The sequence below is a fragment of the Leptonychotes weddellii genome, chromosome 6 (genome assembly GCF_054177405.1).
Source record: "Leptonychotes weddellii isolate Sample4059 chromosome 6, ASM5417740v2, whole genome shotgun sequence".
Lineage (NCBI taxonomy): Eukaryota > Metazoa > Chordata > Mammalia > Carnivora > Phocidae > Leptonychotes > Leptonychotes weddellii.
Genome location: NC_138374.1, coordinates 15,148,771 through 15,168,786, shown reverse-complemented (window position 1 = coordinate 15,168,786; position 20,016 = coordinate 15,148,771). Strand labels below are relative to the sequence as shown.

General features: G+C 41.4%; 1 protein-coding gene across 8 annotated transcripts in view; it reads left to right on the top strand.

Annotated features, from left to right (window-relative positions):
- Window positions 1–433: 433 nt before the first annotated feature.
- Window positions 434–20,016, top strand: part of PLEKHS1 (pleckstrin homology domain containing S1) — a 34,095-nt gene continuing 14,512 nt past the window's right edge. For 4 of the 8 annotated variants that reach the window (XM_081823482.1, XM_081823484.1, XM_081823481.1 and 1 more), the window contains exons 1-12: window positions 434–692; window positions 2,351–2,397; window positions 8,898–8,986; window positions 9,097–9,203; window positions 10,233–10,367; window positions 11,924–11,999; window positions 12,878–12,997; window positions 14,823–14,948; window positions 16,035–16,141; window positions 16,623–16,829; window positions 17,540–17,641; window positions 18,821–18,956. In XM_081823482.1, the coding sequence (XP_081679608.1) occupies window positions 2,370–2,397; window positions 8,898–8,986; window positions 9,097–9,203; window positions 10,233–10,367; window positions 11,924–11,999; window positions 12,878–12,997; window positions 14,823–14,948; window positions 16,035–16,141; window positions 16,623–16,829; window positions 17,540–17,641; window positions 18,821–18,956 (1,233 nt within the window). In that variant the 5' untranslated portion in view covers window positions 434–692; window positions 2,351–2,369. Of the gene's footprint in view, window positions 693–2,350; window positions 2,398–2,446; window positions 2,530–8,897; window positions 8,987–9,096; window positions 9,204–10,232; window positions 10,368–11,923; window positions 12,000–12,877; window positions 12,998–14,822; window positions 14,949–16,034; window positions 16,142–16,622; window positions 16,830–17,539; window positions 17,642–18,820; window positions 18,957–20,016 lie in introns of those variants that run through there. The other 4 variants (XM_031040359.2, XM_081823480.1, XM_081823483.1 and 1 more) reach the window with 3 other exon arrangements.

The window sequence follows — 20,016 nt, the reverse complement described above, 5'->3', positions numbered from 1 at the left end:
TTATTATTTGAGAGAGAGAGCACACAAGCGGGGGTGGGGGGTGCTGAACAGAACTCTTATTTTTAGGAGTTGTTGGGTGGCCGTACGGGAGAGCCTGCCTTGTGCCACCCTGTTGAGGACAACTCTGTTACGGATGAAGAAGCAAATTGTCCTGGAAATCCTTGGCATGTGCAAGTGTGTTGGAGAAGTCAGGCTTTTGTTTCCTCATCTGGTACAAAGGAATCCCCCTACCTTCCCCGGGAGGACCTTGGGAGGATACGGATGGGTGGGAAGCAAAGGCATTATTTCAACAGTAATGAGTGTATGAGGTCAAGGCAAGGCTGACACTGTTCTCAATAAGAAGCATTGTGACTGTGAACAAAGGCTAGTGGGAATTTTTTTTTTATTTGTTTGCTTTTATTTTCTGATGCTAGACAGTTGGAATGCCAAGGGCAGTTCTGTGCCAAGCCACAAAAAGAATGAAAGCCCAGAACTTTCCCTAGGACAGCAACTGCCATACGAGCTAAAGGCAAGCATAAAATCTGCCCTAAGGTAGTCATTTAGGAACTTCCTGTTGGTTCACATTTCAAACAGATTGTATTTAATTTTCACCTTACCACTCAGAGCTCAGAGTGAACAGCGAGCGATAAGGTCAGGAGACCCAGGGACGGGGCACCTGGCTGAGAACTGAACCAGCGACCCCCTGGTTTCTAGTAAGTACTGCTTGGTTTGAATGTTTTAGGTTCTCAAGGCTGTGGTAATCTGAAATACTAATTGAGCAAAATTGCTGTTTTGGGCTCTCGGTTCCTAACTGTACAGTCAGAAGGAAATAGGACCTCTTGGTATCACGCTGACCAAATCCCAAATGACATTAAAATGAACAGGTTGTAGGCAATGATAGTGGGCAGATTCCTCTGAATGAGATCAAAGAGATAAATCTGAAAGGCTTTTTTGTTTGTGGGCAATGACAAGAAATGCAAGTAGAACTATGAAAAGGTTTAATTCTTCTTTCTTAAATAGGAGGAAAAGCAAAGTGGTTCAGACAACTCTCAGGTTAGAATTCTGGCTCTGCTTCTTTTTTAGTTACGTGGTCAAAGGCAAATTGCTTAGTATCTCTGATAACAGGTTCCTCATCTGTAAAATGGGTATTATACCATTGTAAAAGTAGTGTCAGTTTTATGGTATTATATGTAAAAATATATGTGAAATCTATATATTTTATAAATAAAAATATATATGAAATTGAATGAGATTTCATATATAATATATAATTTTGCTTATATAACATAAGCTTATGCTTATTTTGCTTATGTTATATAAGCAAAATTTATATAATAGGTTTCATATATAATGGATATACATTACTGGATTTCATATATGTAATACAAAATTCATATACATGATATGACATATATGTTATGTAGGAAGTCCAGTATTTATATACATATACAGTTGAATCTTGAACAACATGGGGGTTAGGGGTGATGACCCCCCACACAGTTGAAAATCCACGTATAATTTTTGACTCCCCCAAACACTTAACCACAAACATCCTACTATTAACCAGAAGCCTTAGAGTTGGTTGACACATATCTTGCATGTTATATGTATTATATATAACATGCAAAATATGTATAGAGGGCCCTTTCCCTCCTCCCATTTTCCTGGGACTGCCCGGGCACTGCCCTGCTTGATGCTACCCTCTATTTTGAGAGTTACTCTGATCACCAACACATGCCTGGTTGCAAAGATCTGCCCTGCCCCGAGGCCCTTTCTTCTGTGGGATCCCCCTTCTCACAGGGCCCCACGGTGGCCAAGGGATCCCGGCACAGCTGCCAGGAAAGAGCTCCAGCTCCCAGAGTCGGGCAGGTACCTGAGGCAGCTTAAGAACACGGCTATGCCCAAGTCCTTGCACTTCAGTTTCCCTCTGGAGAAAGCAAGTTCCTGGCATGGAGGAGGGCTTATCTTATGCTTGCTCTTGGCTAGACCTGCTTTCTCAGCTGCACTGGGTCCATAGCCTCCTGCCCTCTGCCCTGTTCTTGTCTCTCCTCCTCGGTGCTGTCTCCCCCAGGAGCTTTGTTGTCAGAGTCCCTTACGGAGCAGGAGCAGAGAAAGTCCAGGGAACATGGCTCTTTCTGTTGTGCTAGCAACAGCTCCACAGAACTGCCACTTGGTGAACACAAGTTGCTTGGACGTGTCCTTGTTACTGTGGCGACTATCAGCCTTGGGGACAGAATGGAAAGCGGGAGGCTGATAACCCATCACAGCAACATTCGCGGGCACCACCCCAATGCTCCACGACTGAGTGGCTAATCAGTGAAGCACACTGTTGTTTGAGGACTAACTGGCATTTAACTCTTCCTTTTGACAGATGAGAACAGACAGCCGTAATGGAACCCAAACCTCAGAAGAGTCCAGGTACCCAGGGGGTATTCTCTCCAAAGTAAAAAACTTTATTGAAAACAACGAACAATTCTGGTCAAGCTAACCAGGATGCAGAAGACGGTTTTAGTGAGGCTAAGGGGTCGCATTCTGGGACAGTGATTCTTGGTACGGAGAGTGTGGTAGGGGCTGCTGGATTCGGTTAATTATTCTGTAAGAGTTCACCTATCCAGAAATTTGACATTTTCTGATTTTCATTAACCAAATGTTCCATCTGTTGCTTGGAGATGGTACTAAAACAAATAATAGCTCAGAAAAGACTGAAGAGTATTTCGTAATTTGGTAGGAAATTCTCACTGAGAAACCGCCTAAATTGTTATTAGAGAGGTAGCTCGAGTTATATTATTCAAAGGTCCTTGTTCACGTTGACATAGTTCATTGCAGGTGGGTGGTTAGGAAAGCAGAGGGTAGGATGAAATAATTTAGAAAGCAAATTATCCAATTCAATTTAAAAATAGTTTTGAATATCTATTCAAAGCACCTATGATTAGTAAAGTCACGGTGCTTCATATTGCAGAGAATATACAGATTGAGTTATAGAATCATTGCTCTCCGTGAGTTTATAAATTTTGTTGGGAAGTTAAGTGAAACACATGTGAGTAGCTGTATTGAGAAGCTAAGATAAGCACAAATAATCAGGGTATGATAGAAATCAGAAGTGCGAAATGTTTTGGGAACCTAGGGAAGAGCATACAAGTAGTTGTGGGAATCCAGAGAGATTTTATGAGAAGGCATCTAAGCTGGACCCTAAAAGATGTGTAGGGTTTTAAAAGAGACTGGAAAAGAGCACGTCTCAGCAGAGAGGGATGGCATGAGCAAAGGCAATGCGTGGGTTAGAGGCAGGGTGTGTCAGAGGACAATGCATGTAGAAAGTAGGGGAGAGTAGAGGATGAGGCCCTGGCACTCTGCTGTGCCAGGTCTTGACCTCACATGACCCGGAATCCTTGAAGGCTTTTGAGCAAGAGAAAGGGGTCATTAGATTTGCATTTTAGGCTGGTCATATTTTTTTGAAATAGCTCTGCGAGGTGCAAATGACATACAATAAACTGCACATATTTAAAGTGTACAGTCTGATAAGTTTTGATATGTGGATATGCCTGGGAAACCATCACCACAATCAAGATTATGAACATACGCATCACTCCCAAAAGTTTTCTGTTATTGATTTCCAATTTGATTCCATTAGGTTCTGAAAATATACTTTGTAAACCTTGGATCCTTTCAAATGTATTGAGACTGGTTTTATGGCCCAGAATATGACCTGTTGGGTACATGTTGCATGTGCCCTTGAGAAGTGTGTTCATTCTGCTCTTGCTGAGTGTTCTGTAAATGTCAATCAGGTCGAGTTTGTTGATAGTGTTGTCCAAGTCCACTATATCTTTATGATTTTCTGCCTATTTTTTCTATCAGTTATGGAGAGAGGGGTATTGAAATCCCTGACCATAATTATGGATTTGTCTATTTCTCTATGCTGTTCTATCAGTTTTTGCTTCATGTATGTTGAAGCTCTGTTATTAGGTACATAAATGTGTAGGATTGTTATGTCCTCTTGATTAATTGACCCCTTTATCATTATAAAAAGACCTTTATCCCTGGTAATATTTTTTTGCTTTAATTTTAATTATTTTTTGCTTTAATATAGCCAGCCCAGCTTTCTTTGGACTGTTGTTGGCATAGTATGTCCTTTGTCTGACCTTTTATTTATAACCTATTTGTGCCTTTGTATTTGAAATACATTTCATACAGTTGGGTCTTGCTTTTTTGTCCAATCTGACTAATCTCTGTCTTTTAATTGGTTTAAGACAATTTATACTTAATGTGATTATTGATATGATCAGGTTTGAGTCTATCACAGTGTTGTTTTCTATTTATCTCATTTTTTCTTTGTTCACCTTTTCCCTCGTTTTCATCCATTCTTGAATTAATTGAGTACTTCTATGATACTATTTATCTCCTTTCTTGGCTTATTAATTATAACTGTTTGTTTTGTTATTTTAGTGGTTCCCTTAGGGCTAATAGTATATATCTTTAACATATCACAGTCTATCTTATTATAAGTGATATTATACCAATTCACATATTATAGAAGAGTTTTACAAAAGTATACTTCTATTTTCCCCTCCTGGCCTTCATGCATTTTACTTATTGAAATTGTATTTTTCTTACACATATGCTATATAATCCGCACAACATATTGTTAGTATTTTTGTTTGAACAATCAATTGAAGTTTTAAATGTTTTAAATAGTATTAAAACAATTCAAATAAACATTTACCCTTGCAGTTACCATTCAGTGTTCTTCCTTCATTTATATAAATTCAGATTTCCAGGGGCACCTGGGTGGCTCAATCAGTTAAACATCTGCTTTCAGCTTGGGTCATGATCCTGGGGTCCTGGGATTGAGCCCCACATTGGGCTCCCTGCTCAGTAGGGAGTCTGCTTCTCCCTCTCCCCACCCCCTGCTCATGCTCTCTCTATCTCTCTCTCTCAAATAAATAAATAAAATCATAAAATAAAATAAAAAACAATCATTACCAAAAAAAAATATTCAGATTTCCACTGGTACCATTTTTTTTTCCAGCCAGAGGACTTCCTTTAATGTTTCTTGTAATGCAGACCTCCTGTTGATGAATGCCTTTAGCTTTTGTATGTCTGAAAAATGTCTTGAAATTGCCTTTATTTTTGAAAGATATTTTTGCTGCATTTAGAATTCTAGAATGACTGTTTTTCTTTCAGTACTTTTAAATATGTTGCTCCACTGGTTTTTTGCTTGCATTGTTTCTGATGAGAAATCTAATGTCTTACGTATGTTTTTTTTTTTTTTTCCTTCGGCATACATATTCCAAACACCACCCCCCTACACACACCGGCTGATTTTAAGGTTTTTTCCTTTATCACCGGTTTTGAGCAATTTGATTACGATGTGTTTTAGTGTAGTTTTCTTCATGTACCTTGTGTTTGGGGTTCCTGACCTACTTGGATCTGTGGGTTTATAATTTTCTTTAAATTTATAAACTCTTCAGCTTAATTTCTTCAGATGTTTTTCTGTCTACCTTCCCCACTTAGGGATTTCATTACTTGTCTAGTAGGCCACTTGAAATTATCCCATGGTGCACTGGTGCTCTTTTACTGTTTTTTAATTCTTTTTTCACTCTGCATTTATGTTGATAGTCCCTATTACTTTGTCTTCACGTGCACTAAATCTGCTGTTAGTGCTATCTACCCTGTGTTTTTGTCTGTCTGTTGCTGAGACATTGTAGTTTTCACCTTTAGACATTCACTTTGGATCTTTTTTATATCATCCATATTGCTACCTAATTTCTTCAGTCTATAAAATACAGTTATAGTAACTGTTTTTATGGCTTTCTCTGCTCATTTAAACATCTGTGTCAGTTCTAGGCCCATTTCAATAACTTATCTTCCTAATTATGGGCCATGTTTTTCCTGCCTCTTTGCATGTTAGGTAGTTTTTGATTGGTTACTGGACATTGAAAATTTGACCTTGTTGGGTGCTGCATATTTTTGTATTTCTACAAATCTTGAGCTTTGTTCTGGGATGCAATTAAGTTTTTTGGAAACAATTTGATCCTTTTAAGACTTTCTTCTATGATGTGTTAGGTGGATCTGGAGCAGGCCCTGGCCCAGAGTTAATTATCCCTCACTACTGAGGCAAGACCTCTCTGAGTACCCTACCCAATGTCTTACCAGTCTTACCAGTCTGGCCGGAGGGAACAGGTAATTCTTCTGGTTCTGTATGAGTACCAGACATTGTTCCCTCTAATATTTTCTAATGGTTCTTTCTCTGGCCTTGGGTAGTCTCCTCACACTGATATACTGATTAAGACTCTTGAATACTTAAGAAGAACCTTATGCATGTCTCTGTGATTCTTTATGTGTGCAGCTCTTTCTTCTCTAGCACTCTATCCTGTGAACTGTAGTGCCTTGATCTCCCTGAACTCTTAGCTCTGTCTCCTCAACTCAGGAACCCACCTGGTTCCCCCTCAGTTCCCCTTTCCGGTGCTATAGCCTGGAATCTCTCTCAAGGGAATTGTAGGGCCCACCTTGATTGTTTCCTGTCTCTTAGGGATCAGTGACTTTAGTTCCCCAAGCTCAGTGTCTTGAAAACCGCTATTTTATATATTCTGTCTGGTAAGCCCAGTCCCTGTTAATCTGTCTTTGACCAAAGTGCTAGATCAGTCGGAGTTGGCGTTTAGTCTCAGGGGTATGTCAAGGATGGATTTGAAGATGTCAAGACTGGAATTAGGGGGTCAAACTGGACAGCTACTGAAACAATACAGTGAAAAACATATAAAGGTCTCAAATTCACATGACTTGAAACATACTGAAACGTTTGAAGGTCTTGAAGGCAGTGTGGGTAAGAACAGAGAAATAGGGATGGATCCCAGAAGTATTTGGGAAGTGAAAATAGGCATGATTTAGTCATTGACTGGCCATAAGGCTGATGGAAGGGTGAGAGTTAAGGTGATTCCTCAGCATCAGTTCTGGAGAAAACAGTGCCATTGCCATGGTCAACAAACACCGTCAGTTTTTGTGCCCTGGATCTGGTAGTCAGTGTGAATACTGGGCACACCCTGGGAATGCCCAAACTGGGCAACATCTTCACAGATATTTACCTTACTTTAAGATTCTGTTAACTGTAGGGGCACCTGGGTGGCTCAGTCGGTTGAGCATCTGACTCTTGATTTCAGTTCTGGTCATGATCTCAGGGTCATGAGATCGAGTCCCGTGTCTGGCTCCATGCTGGGTGTGGGCCCTGCTTGAGACTCTCTCTCCCTCTCCCTCTGCCCCTCCCCTCTTAAAAAAAAAGATTCTGCTAATTATATACAATGTTATCAGAGACTTCTAAGACCAAATTTTCATAAAATATCTACGTCTGTTGAACCCTCTAAATTTAATACCAAAAAAGAGCACCAATGTTATAGGCAGATGAGAGACTGGTTTATTCTGCAAATGATAAAGGCTAAAATTTCCTCTATTATTAATAATACCTACTCTTCAGTGAGCCTTACTGTGTGCCAGGCCCAGTCCTGAGAGGTTTCCGTGCATTAACTCCTTCAGTCCTCACCACAAATCTGTAAGATCTGTGCTATTGTCTCCATTTTACGATGAGGAAACAGGGAGACTTAGTGACCCAAGGTGCACTATAAATACTTGTTCAGTAAATAAATTTGTGACTATTGTCCAAGGCCATGCAATGGTTTTAAAGACGAGCTAATGGCAATATTGTTTCCTTCTGTTCCTGTGTGTGTGTGTGTGTGTGTGTGTGTGAAGGGATGAGTGGTGGGGAGCAGGCTGATTTGCTGCAGAGGGAAGAGAAGGAGGCAAGGTGAGGACAGCTGCCTAAGAATTACTAGATTCTAGTAATTACTAGATTCTAGGAAGAAGCTAAAAAAGCACCTGGCTGGCACGGTTGGAAGAGCATGTGACTCTTGATCCCAGGGTCATGAGTTTAAGTTGGATGTAGAGATTACTTAAATAAATAAACTTAAAAAAAATGTTAAAAAGGGGGCGCCTGGGTGGCTCAGTCAGTTAAGCGTCTGCCTTCAGCTCAGTCATGATCACAGGGTCCTGGGATGGAGTCCTTGCTGGGCTCCCTGCTCAGCAGGGGGTCTGCTTCTCCCTCTGCTCCTCCCCCTGCTCATGCTCCCACTCCCTCTCACTCTCTCTCTCAAATGAATAAATAAAATCTTAAAAAAAAACTATTCTAAGAAAATGTTTAAAAAAAAGGATCACTAGATAGACTGTAGCATAATGTCCCCATCAGCTGTGCTACCTAATCCTGATTCTGTTTCCACTTAGTAAAAAAACTCTAACTCTTTAGTAAAGGCTGTCTTTTATAAAACCATGGACAAATTAGAACTAACAGACTGGATGTGAAAGCAAAACCAAGCTCTTATTTTTTTTTAATAAATTTTATTTTAACAACATTGCATTTTTCTAGATAATTGAAAGTAGTGCAGATTTCTTGAAGACATTTTTGAAAATACAGGGAAAAAAAGCCCCTATAAATTTCAATATTTACTGAGAAGCAGTTAACATTGTGGACAACTTGTGACTGAACCACTCTGCCACCTCATTTTCAATAGCAGGTGGTTTTGCTTTTGTTTGTTAAGCCAAGGCAAGGCAGAATTATCCTGCTCCTCTGGCTGGTTCTTCAGTGAGAGTAGAGACAAACCTTTGCTTACATCTATCAAGCCAGCAACGTGCCCCCAGATGCTAGAGCTAGACATTAAGGAGCTTCTACATGTCATCTGAAGGAAGGTCCTGACTGTGGACGAAATAAGAACACTCTTGGTCCTTTGGCTTCTTTGTTTTCCTGGCCTATTATAGATGTTCTTTCCCATAATTGAATAATTTGAAGACCTTTCCAGAGGTAAATAGTGTTTTCCAATTGAAGCAGTTCTTTTCCAAACTTTACAGGGAACAAACTGAATCTGTTCACTTTCTTTTATTAGGCAAACAATTTACATTTTATTATGAAAATGAAGTCTGCAAACAAGATTACTTTATTAAATCACCACCTCCTCAGCTTTTCTTCTCTGCTGTAAGTATTCACCATGATTTAACAGCCTCCCACCAGGCTTATGAACATTTTTAAAATCCTTTCTCTTCCTCTGAGATTTAACTAAGATGAAAAATGTTTTCATTTTTCAGTCTTCTTGGAAAAAGCGGTTTTTCATTCTTTCAAAGAGTGGGGAAAGGAGCCTTCGTCTTTCCTATTACAAAGACCAACATCGTCGAGGGTCCATTGAAATTGACCGGTGTGTATCCAATTGAGAAAACGTTTATAGCAGCAAGTATTAACAAGGTGCATGCAAATCAAAATTTAAATCATTGACTGAAAGAACCAAAGACTTCACACTCAACAATATTTGTTGCTGAAAAGAAGCTAAAATGAGGAACATTTTTGAGTAAAAACATAGTTAAATCCTTATTTTGTATTGTATACTATAGCTCATAAATTATTAATTAATAAGCATCTAGTTACAAAAGATTTTGATTCACTTAACTTATGGATGAGGGCAGATAAAATCATCATTTCATAAAGCCAAGATGGATTTTTTTTTTTTAAGATTTTATTTACCGGGCGCCTGGGTAGCTCAGTTGGTTAAGCGACTGCCTTCGCTCAGGTCATGATCCTGGAGTCCCGGGATCGAGTCCCACATCGGGCTCCCTGCTGAGCAGGGAGTCTGCTTCTCCCTCTGACCCTCCTCCCTCTCATGCTCTCTGTCTCTCATTCTCTCTCTCTCAGATAAATAAATAAAATCTTTAAAAAAAAAAAAGATTTTATTTATTTGACAGAGAGAGATAGCGAGACCAGGAACACAAGCAGGGGGAGTGGGAGAGGGAGAAGCAGGCTTCCCGCCAAACAGGGAATCAGATGCAGGGCTCCATCCCAGGACACCAGGATCGTGACCTGAGCCAAAGGCAGATGCTGAACAACTGAGCCACCCAGGCGCCCCAAAACCAAGATGGATTTTTTAAAAGTATTTAGATTGGCTTTTTTTGTCTTCTCTTTAAGAAATTACGTACAAAAAAGAAAATTAGAAAACACGATACTTTGTAGAACAAAGACTCCAACTGAAAAAAGAATTTTTGAATTAAGTTTGAGGCTGAACAAAGTATTTTCAATCAGTGTTGAACCAGATCTAAACTTGTTTCCTAAAATTATGGGACAGTTTCCAAAATATTGATCAAGCAGATCTAAATTTTATTCAATTTGAATCTTAATATGAAACACTAGTCTTCGTGTTTGAATCTGTTTAATACTTTTTGTCTATATCTGACAGAAATTCCAGTGTAGAAGTTGGCATAAGTGGCCATGAAAAAATGCAGTCCGTACATAAGATGTTTAAATGCCGCCCTGATGAGGTGATGTCCATCCGAACCACTAACAGAGAATACTTCCTCATTGGCCAGGACAGGTAAGTCACAAGACAGCACAGAATGTTTCCCATGTGTGCAATAAAAAATAGACACACAGACAAATAAAACATTTTAAACCAATAAACAACATACTTTGAACAGAAGCCCATGGCCACACCCTTCAAGACCATCTTGATAGTCTTCCTTATTTGTGAAAATATCTTGAAAAATCCCAGTATTCGTTTCCTAGGGCGGCCATACCAAAGTACCCCAGGCTGGGTGTCTTAGAACAATAGAGATGTATTATCTCACTTTTCTGGAGGCTAGGTATCTGAAATCAGGGTACCCAAGGCCATGCTCCCTCTGAAGTCCTAGGGAAGGTCTGTTCCAGGTCTCTCTCCTAGCTTCTGGTAGTTCCTGGGCTTGTGGTGGCAGAATTATAAGGTTCACACAGCATTCTCCCTGGGTATGTGTCTCTGCATCCAAACTTTTTATAAGGACACTTGTTTTATTGGATTAGGAGGCCAGTATGATGTCATCTGAACTAAGTACATCTACAAAAACCCAGCCCGATTTCCAAGTAAGGTCACATTCTGAGGTACTGGGGGTTGGGCCTTCTACATCCAAATTTTGAGGGGACGCAATTCAACCCATAACCCTATCACCATCACCCCAGATGCATTTCATGTAAAAGGACCCAATACACAGGGATGCCTGGGTGGCTCAGTCGGTTCAGCACCTGACTCTTAATTTCGGGTCAGGTCGTGATCTCATGGGTTGTGGGAACCAGCTCCCTGCTCAGTGGGGAGTCTGCTTGTCTCCCTCTCCCTCTGCCTCCCCCACAGCTCTCTCCCTCTCTTAAATAAATAAATAAATCTTAAAAAAAAAATAACCAATTCACAAACATCTGTACAAGCTACCTATGTTAGGGAGGGGCAACGCTCATCCCTGAGGGGGGTCTTCAGTTTTTAAGAGGGGCTCCTGGTGCTAGCAAAGTGCCTAATGGATCCTTTATAGATGATTATCTGCTTGGCAGAGAGGCCAAGGTCAGGGGAGGGAGCTGTGAGAGGAGGCAGCGAATGCTAACGCCAAAGTATGAAGAACCTTGATCTGTTGCCGAGGAAACCCAAGGCAAAAAACTTTCTTTTTACATTGTCATGAAAAGTCAATAGAAAAGAAGATGTGATTTATATAAATTCATTCGAACCCATTCTTCATAAACACATGCCTTCCCCCAAGGGGTGGCATACCTGGATAGCTCCACAAAAGTGGTGCTGACAGGTTAAGGGGCTTACTTAAGAACACAAAAGAAATCAGTGTCAAAGCCAAGAGCTCCAAACCCTATGATTATTACTGTTATTTTCCAGTGTTCTTCCCATTTCCCTGAGCTCTCCTCATGGAGGTGGTGTGAAGATTAATTCTAGTGTGCAAGTGTGGAGGTGGTGAGGAGCCAGTGGGTCATTTAAGCAACTTCGGAAAAAAAAAATCTTTATTTCCCTGGTACCTGCTCCCACTCCCTGTTCCAACCTTAATAAAAGAACCCTTCCCTTGTTCAAAAGGAGTACAGGTTAGATTGTGGCCACGGACCAAGCTGCCACTTTATTCCTATCAACAGGGAGAAAATTAAAGACTGGGTCGGCTTCATGTCATCATTCTGCCGCCATGGAGAGCCAGCACGCCACAGTCCAGAGGTGACTCTACATCACTCATAAAATAACAGGGGCACGTGAGCACACCCTCTTTAATGAGGAAACAATGCTAGCTTTTTCTCTTCCTCCTTAGCAACTGGCACTAATCCGAGGAATAAATAAGTGAGAGAATGTACATCCTTGTTATTTCTATGATTAACAATAGGAAAAAATAGTTTTGTGTTTTGCAAGACACCCAAAATACAGACACTTCAAATCTTCATTACTGGGGTCAGAGGACTGTGGCATTTTTTTCAAGAGTAGCTGAAACTAGAGTATTTTCCATCATTGTTACGCAAGGTGCATAAAACGGCTACCTTTTGAATGACATCTAGGGTTTCTATAAAAATGCTTCTCCTATCTCTTGCATTTTCAATGTAATACCTCTTTAATGTAAAGGCTAGTAGCTTTAAGTTTGTCATTTACTTCCCAAGAACCTTCGCTAATTTACACAAGTCCTTTCTTAGGGCAGACCTTTATAAATGAAACTCAGTCTCCAGGTATTGTTCTGACATGTTTTCTAAGTTGTTCGATGCTGACAAAGAAAGCAGAGGCCAAGGAGGAGGGAAAGCGAGGCGTGTCTATGAGTATATTCAAATGATTAGAGCCAAGGGGCGGGGTGCAGAGGGGTACAGCCTTGAAAAGATGGGTGGAGGGAAACTCAGGACCTCTGAAGGCCAGGCGGAGAGTCCTCAAGGGTTTGGAAACAGATGAGAGGCACAATTACATCGATTACGTTGTGTCTTAGTGAGAGAAGGCTGGCTGGGGGTACAAATGTTCGTGGTAAAAGACTGGAGGCAGGAAGCCCAGCCACGAGGCTATTGTTTAATTCTAGGTAAGAGATCAATCGTGCCCTGACTGCAATATTCCTTTTCCATAAGCAGGAGAAATTCTCATTGGGTGGTAAAAGGCCCTCTTCAGACCCCAGCCCTCTCCTTGGTCCTCCCAGCACATCAGAGGCTGTCGGCCCCACCATGCCAAGAAACAGTCTTCCAGACATGGTAATCAGACTTACGTCTCTCTCAGGATCCCTTGCCTGGGGGTCAGCTGATGCTTCAAAAGTCTTACCAATGTATCTGACACCTTCCTCTAGGCCTAACCCACACAAGAATGATTCTTAGCCCTAGTGTTGATCTTAGGTTTAGTCTGTTTCTTATACCACAATGAGCCTTACTGCTTGCCCTGCCTACCTTGAAAGGTGTTCATTCATTCTGGGTGCTCCTCGCCCTGCATCCGGGTATGTGGGGTGGAGACCCCTCCAGCTAACTAAAAACCTGGCTGCCAACCTTGTCCTCCCTTTCACACAGAGGGCACAGAGTACCTCTGTAAAAAGATTCCTGAAACACCACTTGGTTTTCTGCCATACCATCTATACAGATTCTGAGGTAAAATCAAGGTTCTTATTAATAAATTTCCTTCATTTACCCAGATCAGTCTTGCTTCCCTGTGTGTGTGTGTGTGTGTGTGTGATTCCATCTTTCTTTCTAATGAAATCCATTTGAGGAAAAAATACATCTGGCCCTTGAAAGTGATTTGTGATTATACTCTCTGACTCTCTCAGATTTGCAATCTTCCCAAGTTTGGATAAGTGGGCTGTTGTTTGTTTGGCTTTTTCTTCTGCCATGGATACCATTTTGTCCTTTAGAGATGTAACCATTGACTTTCCCTACTCCCTGGGTACCAAGCACATCTTAATATGGCATAACCTCCTGTTTTATCTAGTTGGGAGCTCTCCAACTATTTTAAAAGCTTTTCTATAGCAGATCAAATTCACAAAGGCCAAACACCTCATTTGGTATTTGTAGGAAATGGGTTGCAAAAGATAACTCTTTTCAGTAAATACCTCTTGTTTTTCACTCACGATACGCCTTCACCCTAAAGATAACGTTGCTGGTCGTCTTGCTTTTTCACACGCTGTATTCCAATTCAGTTAAGAGTACCATCTGCCTTGTTGGGGTTTGCTGTTGTCGAAATTAAGTGGAAAGCCTTCTTCATCCCCAGCTCAGCATGGTCTGGCTTCATGATCTTGGTGCTAGAGAAATGGACACAGTTGAAAGGATTATGCTTTTTAAAATCACTTTCCTTCAAGGACTTCTTAGAACACATTCAAGATCTTTTCAAAACCCCCTGCTCTCAGGCATTGTTCTTAGAAGAATTAAGTTGTGCTTATAGCAATTTTCCTGCCATGCAAAGCAGCTACTTTAGTAGAGTATCTTATATCTACCGGGGAGGGAAGGCAGCAATTGGTTGAACCTACATTACCTTGAAGACTGTAATTCATACTATCACATGATCAACATTAGCAAATTGCATTGCTATGGAAACAATAGAAGTATGTGAGCAGAACACAAAAGAAGAATATTGAGCAGGAAGAGGAAAGGTGTGGTGCCTTGACCGTGGGCTAATTACCTTCTCAGATGGCACTGGGTGAAAACTAGTAGGTGGGGATGGGGACCTCTGTGGCAGAGCTTAGTGCCTCAGAATACTACCCCCACCCCCGCCAGAGTGAACCACTTGTTCTGAGTTACAGATCCCAATGGTAGAGAAAAGCCTGAAAGATGGGCTTATATTTTTACATCATCAAGGTGACCCAGACACAACAGGCAAGTCCAAGTTGTGTGGGCTTCTTCATGTAACCTTGGAAGATCCTCTGATCCTCTCAACCCAATTAATCTATTATGGCTTTTCCAGAGAGCATATGGTTTAATTCTGTCCCCTGCAAAAAGAAGAAAGAGAAAGAAAAAGAAGAAGAAAGAAAGAAAGAAAGAAAGAAAGAAAGAAAGAAAGAAAGAAAAGAATTAATTCTGTCTTCATCTCTTTATTCAGCATTTAATGGGAAAAAATTTTCCAGGACTCAGACAAGCCCATTTACTACATGATTTCTCATCAGAGACTACTGAAGATACAGAAGAAGAGAGTCATTATATTAGTCCTCAAAGTATTCTTTTAGAGGTAAGCCCTTCCATCCATTAATCCTTCATTTCTCGTACAAATATTTGCTGGGCCCTGGCTGCGTGCTCTTCCTGAGGTACTAGGCTGGGTTTGGTGGAACAGAGCAATGAATCAGGCGCAGGTGATGTGCTCACAGAGGAGACACTTGAATAAGAGGTGCCACGATACCAGACAGAAAGGGTTCCGTGCTGAGGAGAGATGCTTACAAAATGCATGGAGTGCATGAGGGAAGGAAGGCAGGGGAGGTAATTCCCAGAGAGAAGACCAGCTAAAACGAAGCTAGTAAGGCTGATAGAATGAAGCTAAAAGGCCATTGAAAGAAAGACTCCCCCCTCCAAATTAAGTACAAAACTGTGCAGGAGAAGTTCAAAGAAGGAGGAGATGGGCGAAGGCTGAGGTGGTCAGAGGGGGCTGTGGGACCTCGCAAAGCCTGAACACAGCTTCGTCAGGCCAGAGGGCAAAGGGGTACTCCAGGTGAAGCAAGGGCCATGAAAGCTGGCTCTGGAAGACCACCATTCATAGGGGAGAAGCAGAAAGACTGGCTTGACTGGAATGAATTTTTCCAATTATGGGTTCATGATTAATCTGTTAGGCAGGCAGCTAAAAGCCCTCAGGGTTTTTGAGCAACCATTCCCCCAAATGACTTAGTTGTGAGGGGCTAGTGGAGAGTCTCCTGGGGGACAATATTTTCTAGGACCTTTGCAGCCCTTTGCAGCCACTTGGTTAGCCTGTGAGCAGAGTAGCCCGAGGACAGCCCTGTGTTGTGTGGGAGTCTGACCCAGCCAGGTGACATGATTCTAAAGTAGCACCAGTTGGGAAAAAGTTCATATCATACCATTTTCTGATGAAACAGAAAAATAAATAGCAATTTAGTCCAATAAAACACCGTATTGGGAGCATGGGGGAATCCAGGAGGTGAAAACAGACTTTGAGTCAGAGAAGCTTTACTGGTTCAGTCTCCTAGAATGAGCACCACTATTCATCCAGTGGTGGATGTACTTACTATTTCAGGGCCCAGAACCATCATGGAAGGGGTATTGGCTATTGGTAGATTTGCATTCTTATGTCTATTCCTCTTGTCTATAGTTGGATACTTTTGTTGCTTCCAATGATTCTGGTGAATCTGCTGAAGCTGATAGTCCAGACCAGTTCTCCGAGAGAACTGAGAATCACTACATGTCAATGAAATCCTGGTATGTAAAATTGCCATGTTCTTAAAATTGATTTTTAACTAATGCACTTTTATAGAACAATTACTGTTGATATATTAATTCAAAAGTATTACCATAGACCAAGTTCACCATATTATTCCAGTAATCTCAAAACAAGAAGAAGTGAGAATGATTTCTCTACCCCTTGAAAACCATTTAGTGACTGCCTCAGACCCTATTCTGTCTCCTGGGGAACGGATTTTCTATTCTGAATTTATGTCTCACACTCTCCCTTTTGTGTTCCAAGTCCTCCCAATGTAAAGAATTATTTTGACGCCATTTCCACTTTCAGAAGGAAAGTTTGTCAAATTTGATTCTAAGTGTGATTCTGAGGGTAGGGCATACTTGAAGACCTTGTTAGTTTTCGCATGGCTCCTAGCTACTGAAATCTGATTCATACACCATAGAAAGTTATAAATAGATTTGCTGAAAAAGGGTTTTATATTAATTTCTTATACCATAGTTTTTTCAGAGAGATATCCCACAAGACTGCTGATAGCGAAGAGGAATCCCAGGGCCTTCCAGAGAGCCAGAATAGTGGGCTTCACTTGCAAGAACAAGATTCACGAAGTGACTCTTGTCTTCCACCTGCCAATATGGAAGCACAGACCATGAATGACAAAAAGCAGTCGGCCTCACTTACTGTTGTGCAATTATCTATACTACTCAAGTAAAGTTCTAATTTCTAAACCTCTGTGGGCCCTTAGAGCAAGGCAGCCTTCCCTTTTTACTTAGAATTCAAATTTTAAAGTAGTTCCTAAAAATCTCCAAGTCAGCCAACATTTTGACCAGCTTCCCCTTCTCACTGATGTGGTAGCCAAGGACAGTGAGTAACCGAGCTGGAAGCAAAGTGGTCCCCTGGGCTCTGGGTAGCATTTTCAAATATTTCTAAAAATTCTCCCTTGGCTAGTGCTTCAGGCCCTGGAACTTTGGATCACGCTGAACTAGGTAGTGTGTCCCCCAATGTCTACAGTTAAAATTATGGGCACATAAGTTGCATGACGTTTGGTTATAGAATAGGAGGGGCACGTTTAGGTTTTAAGTGATGCCAAGGTATTTGATGAGATTGTTCTCCATTTTCACTCTTTCCATTGTCATCTTCTATGGGATCATTTCCAGTGGAGAAATGAGCAGATGAATGTGATATATAATCAACTTAGTCCACTTTGTACTTCACTGTCTGCCATCCACTACCACATTCCAAGAGGGGTGGGGAGGGCATCAGTGAGTAACTTAAATTCATATTCTCCAAATTTGGGGGACAATCTTTAACTGGAAAATACCATCTTAGATGTAGGAGGCCAAAGTCTACTCAGGAAGTCCAGTTCAGAGCCAGAGACAGTGGCCTGATGTGACTTTTACAAACATTTTATCTCATAGTAACATCCCTGATGAAGGCCAAGTGGAGAAACTAAATGTGTTCCTTTCTCCTTCCGACATCATCAATTATCTCACTCTCATAGAAGCCGCAGGACGGATATGGTAGGTTGAAGATTTGAGGGTTCTTGATTATAAATGGGGTTGGGAGATAGGGAGACAACAATTTTATCTTGAAACTCTGTATGTGGCAAAACAAAGAGTTTGGACAGTGGTGTTGCTTTTATCACCAAAGGTCTTTGGTTGTGGCAGAAATAAGGGTGTACCTGTTGGAGCGTCAGCTGGGAGGTGGGTTGCGGATAGGAGGACCCAAAAGTCCAATAAGCAGCAAGTCTCCAATACTTTGAAGGTAAGGAAAAGCAGGAAGGAATAGGTATGGTCCAAGGAAATCATCCCCAGTCACTGAGCAATGACTATTGTATAAATGAATGAAGTTCGTGAAGTCAACAAGAATCTAAGGTCTAAAAGAAAAGGTTGGACCAAGGTCAAAGACTTCCAGACACCTCTTGTCAGGGGCAGACACAAGAGAGAAAATTTTCTTAAAGTCAGCACTGTTTATTTGGCTCTGTATCCTTTTAAGAACTTTGCAATTTATTTTGGTGGAAGATTACATTTTTACAAGGGAAGGAAGTCCTTTAAGGTAAAGGGATGACAAGTTCTGTAAGAGGACAGGAAACATAATCTTCCACTTTTCCAAATTTCCTACAATCTCAGAGGTTCAATAAATACTTGACTGAAACTGTAGACTTCTCTGTGCCTGAGTTTGCTCATTCCTCAATTCATTTATTGTTCATTAGATAGTCATTGTATAATCATCATGTGCTCCCTTTCAATAAATACTTATTAATCATCTTCTGTTTACTTGGAGTTGTGTGGCTATGAATTTTTTTTTTTTTTTTTGGAAGGTAGTGCTATACTTCTGGGGTCTCATAGCCTGGTGAAAAAGACAGCCACATAAACAAGCAAATGTAAAATGCATGTGATTTAAATATACAATAAATGGGTGTTCCCACCGTGCAATAGAAGCCCAGGGGCAAGGAGGGTCATTAAAGGAAGGGGAATGTAGGAGGACCGTGTAGAGGGTATGCTCAGAGTTGGTTTTGGAAGAAGGGGTGGAGTCCAACAGTAGTGACAGATGAGAGAATATTCCAACAGAAAATGGAGTTTGTCTGCTTCAGATGCAGTGCAACATGGCTGAAGAAGCTGGTGACAGTCATGAGGGAAGGCCAATGTGTCCCACGAGCACAGTCTCCCACTTGTGTTGAATGTTATGTCCCATTGCAGTGTGGCTCAGTGGCAAGGCCCCCCGCGCCTGGGATGCTTATTCTTTCACGGAGATCATCTTTTGGCCGTGAATGACCTGAAGCCTCACGACCTGGACGAGGCCTCATTGTTTCTCAGCCGGTCTGTCCAGAAGGAGGTGAGTCTTGCTGACCGGTCCCGGCCAGGAATAAGATCAAGGTCTCCAGTGGAATCTGAACAGTACATGCAAATACATGCAAATAACAGAATGTTGTTTTAGAAGCTTTTCAAAATTGCTTCATATAAAATAGGTATTTGGAGAGGCCGCCGGGGTAGGAGACCGAACATCGGGGTCCAGGACCTCAGACGGAGCATGAGGTGGCAGAAGGAGCGTGCAAGGGAATCACGTTGGCTCAGGGTGTGTGTTGCATTTTCTTTAGACAATTTGTGCCTCAGCTTTCTCTTCTGCAAAATTGGGGGTAAGGCTAATACTTGTTGGAGAATTAACTGTGATAATATGTGTCACATTCTTACAAATGGGACCGGCCCCCACTAGGCACTCCATAGCGTTTGCTGCTTTTGCTTCTCCCACTGTTGGCTGGGGAACATTGGCCAGGGTCAGCTTTTTTACTCTTCGCACTCCTCATCTCAGAAATTGGCCTCGCCATACCTTCCTCACAGAGTTATTGGAAGAATTAAACAAAACATGTGAGTGTGTATTAACGATGTATGTTTTCAAAGGGCTCTCCACGGCTCCGCCTGTGGGTACCAGCTCGGCAGGGCGAATTCCTTCCCTGGCCTATGTTTATTTCTAACACGCCACATGACCTTGGGAAAATCACTTTCTTTCTGGGCTTCAGCTTTGTCTGTCTACAGTAAGATAGTTGGTTTTCAACCTGTGCTTCTTGAACCCCTAAGAGACAGGGACTTGAGGAAGAGGTGAGGAAGGGGACAGTATAAGAGACTTCAACAAGAATGATCTACATTTATCATTTATCTGCTTTCTACGTTGGCTCTGTTAGCTCTCCCAGAAGAAATATTTCCTTGGCTTAAAATTCCTGAAAACCACTGTGCTAGATGATCTCTCCAATTTCTTCCAGCTCTTAGGGTCTATGATTCAATAGGTCTTATCTCTGCATTACACAGTAACCTCGTTGGTTAAACAAATGGTGCTATGCGTATTCTCTAAATGGGGAAAGCCAGCAAGGATGATGAGTTGTCTAAGGGACATAACTAGT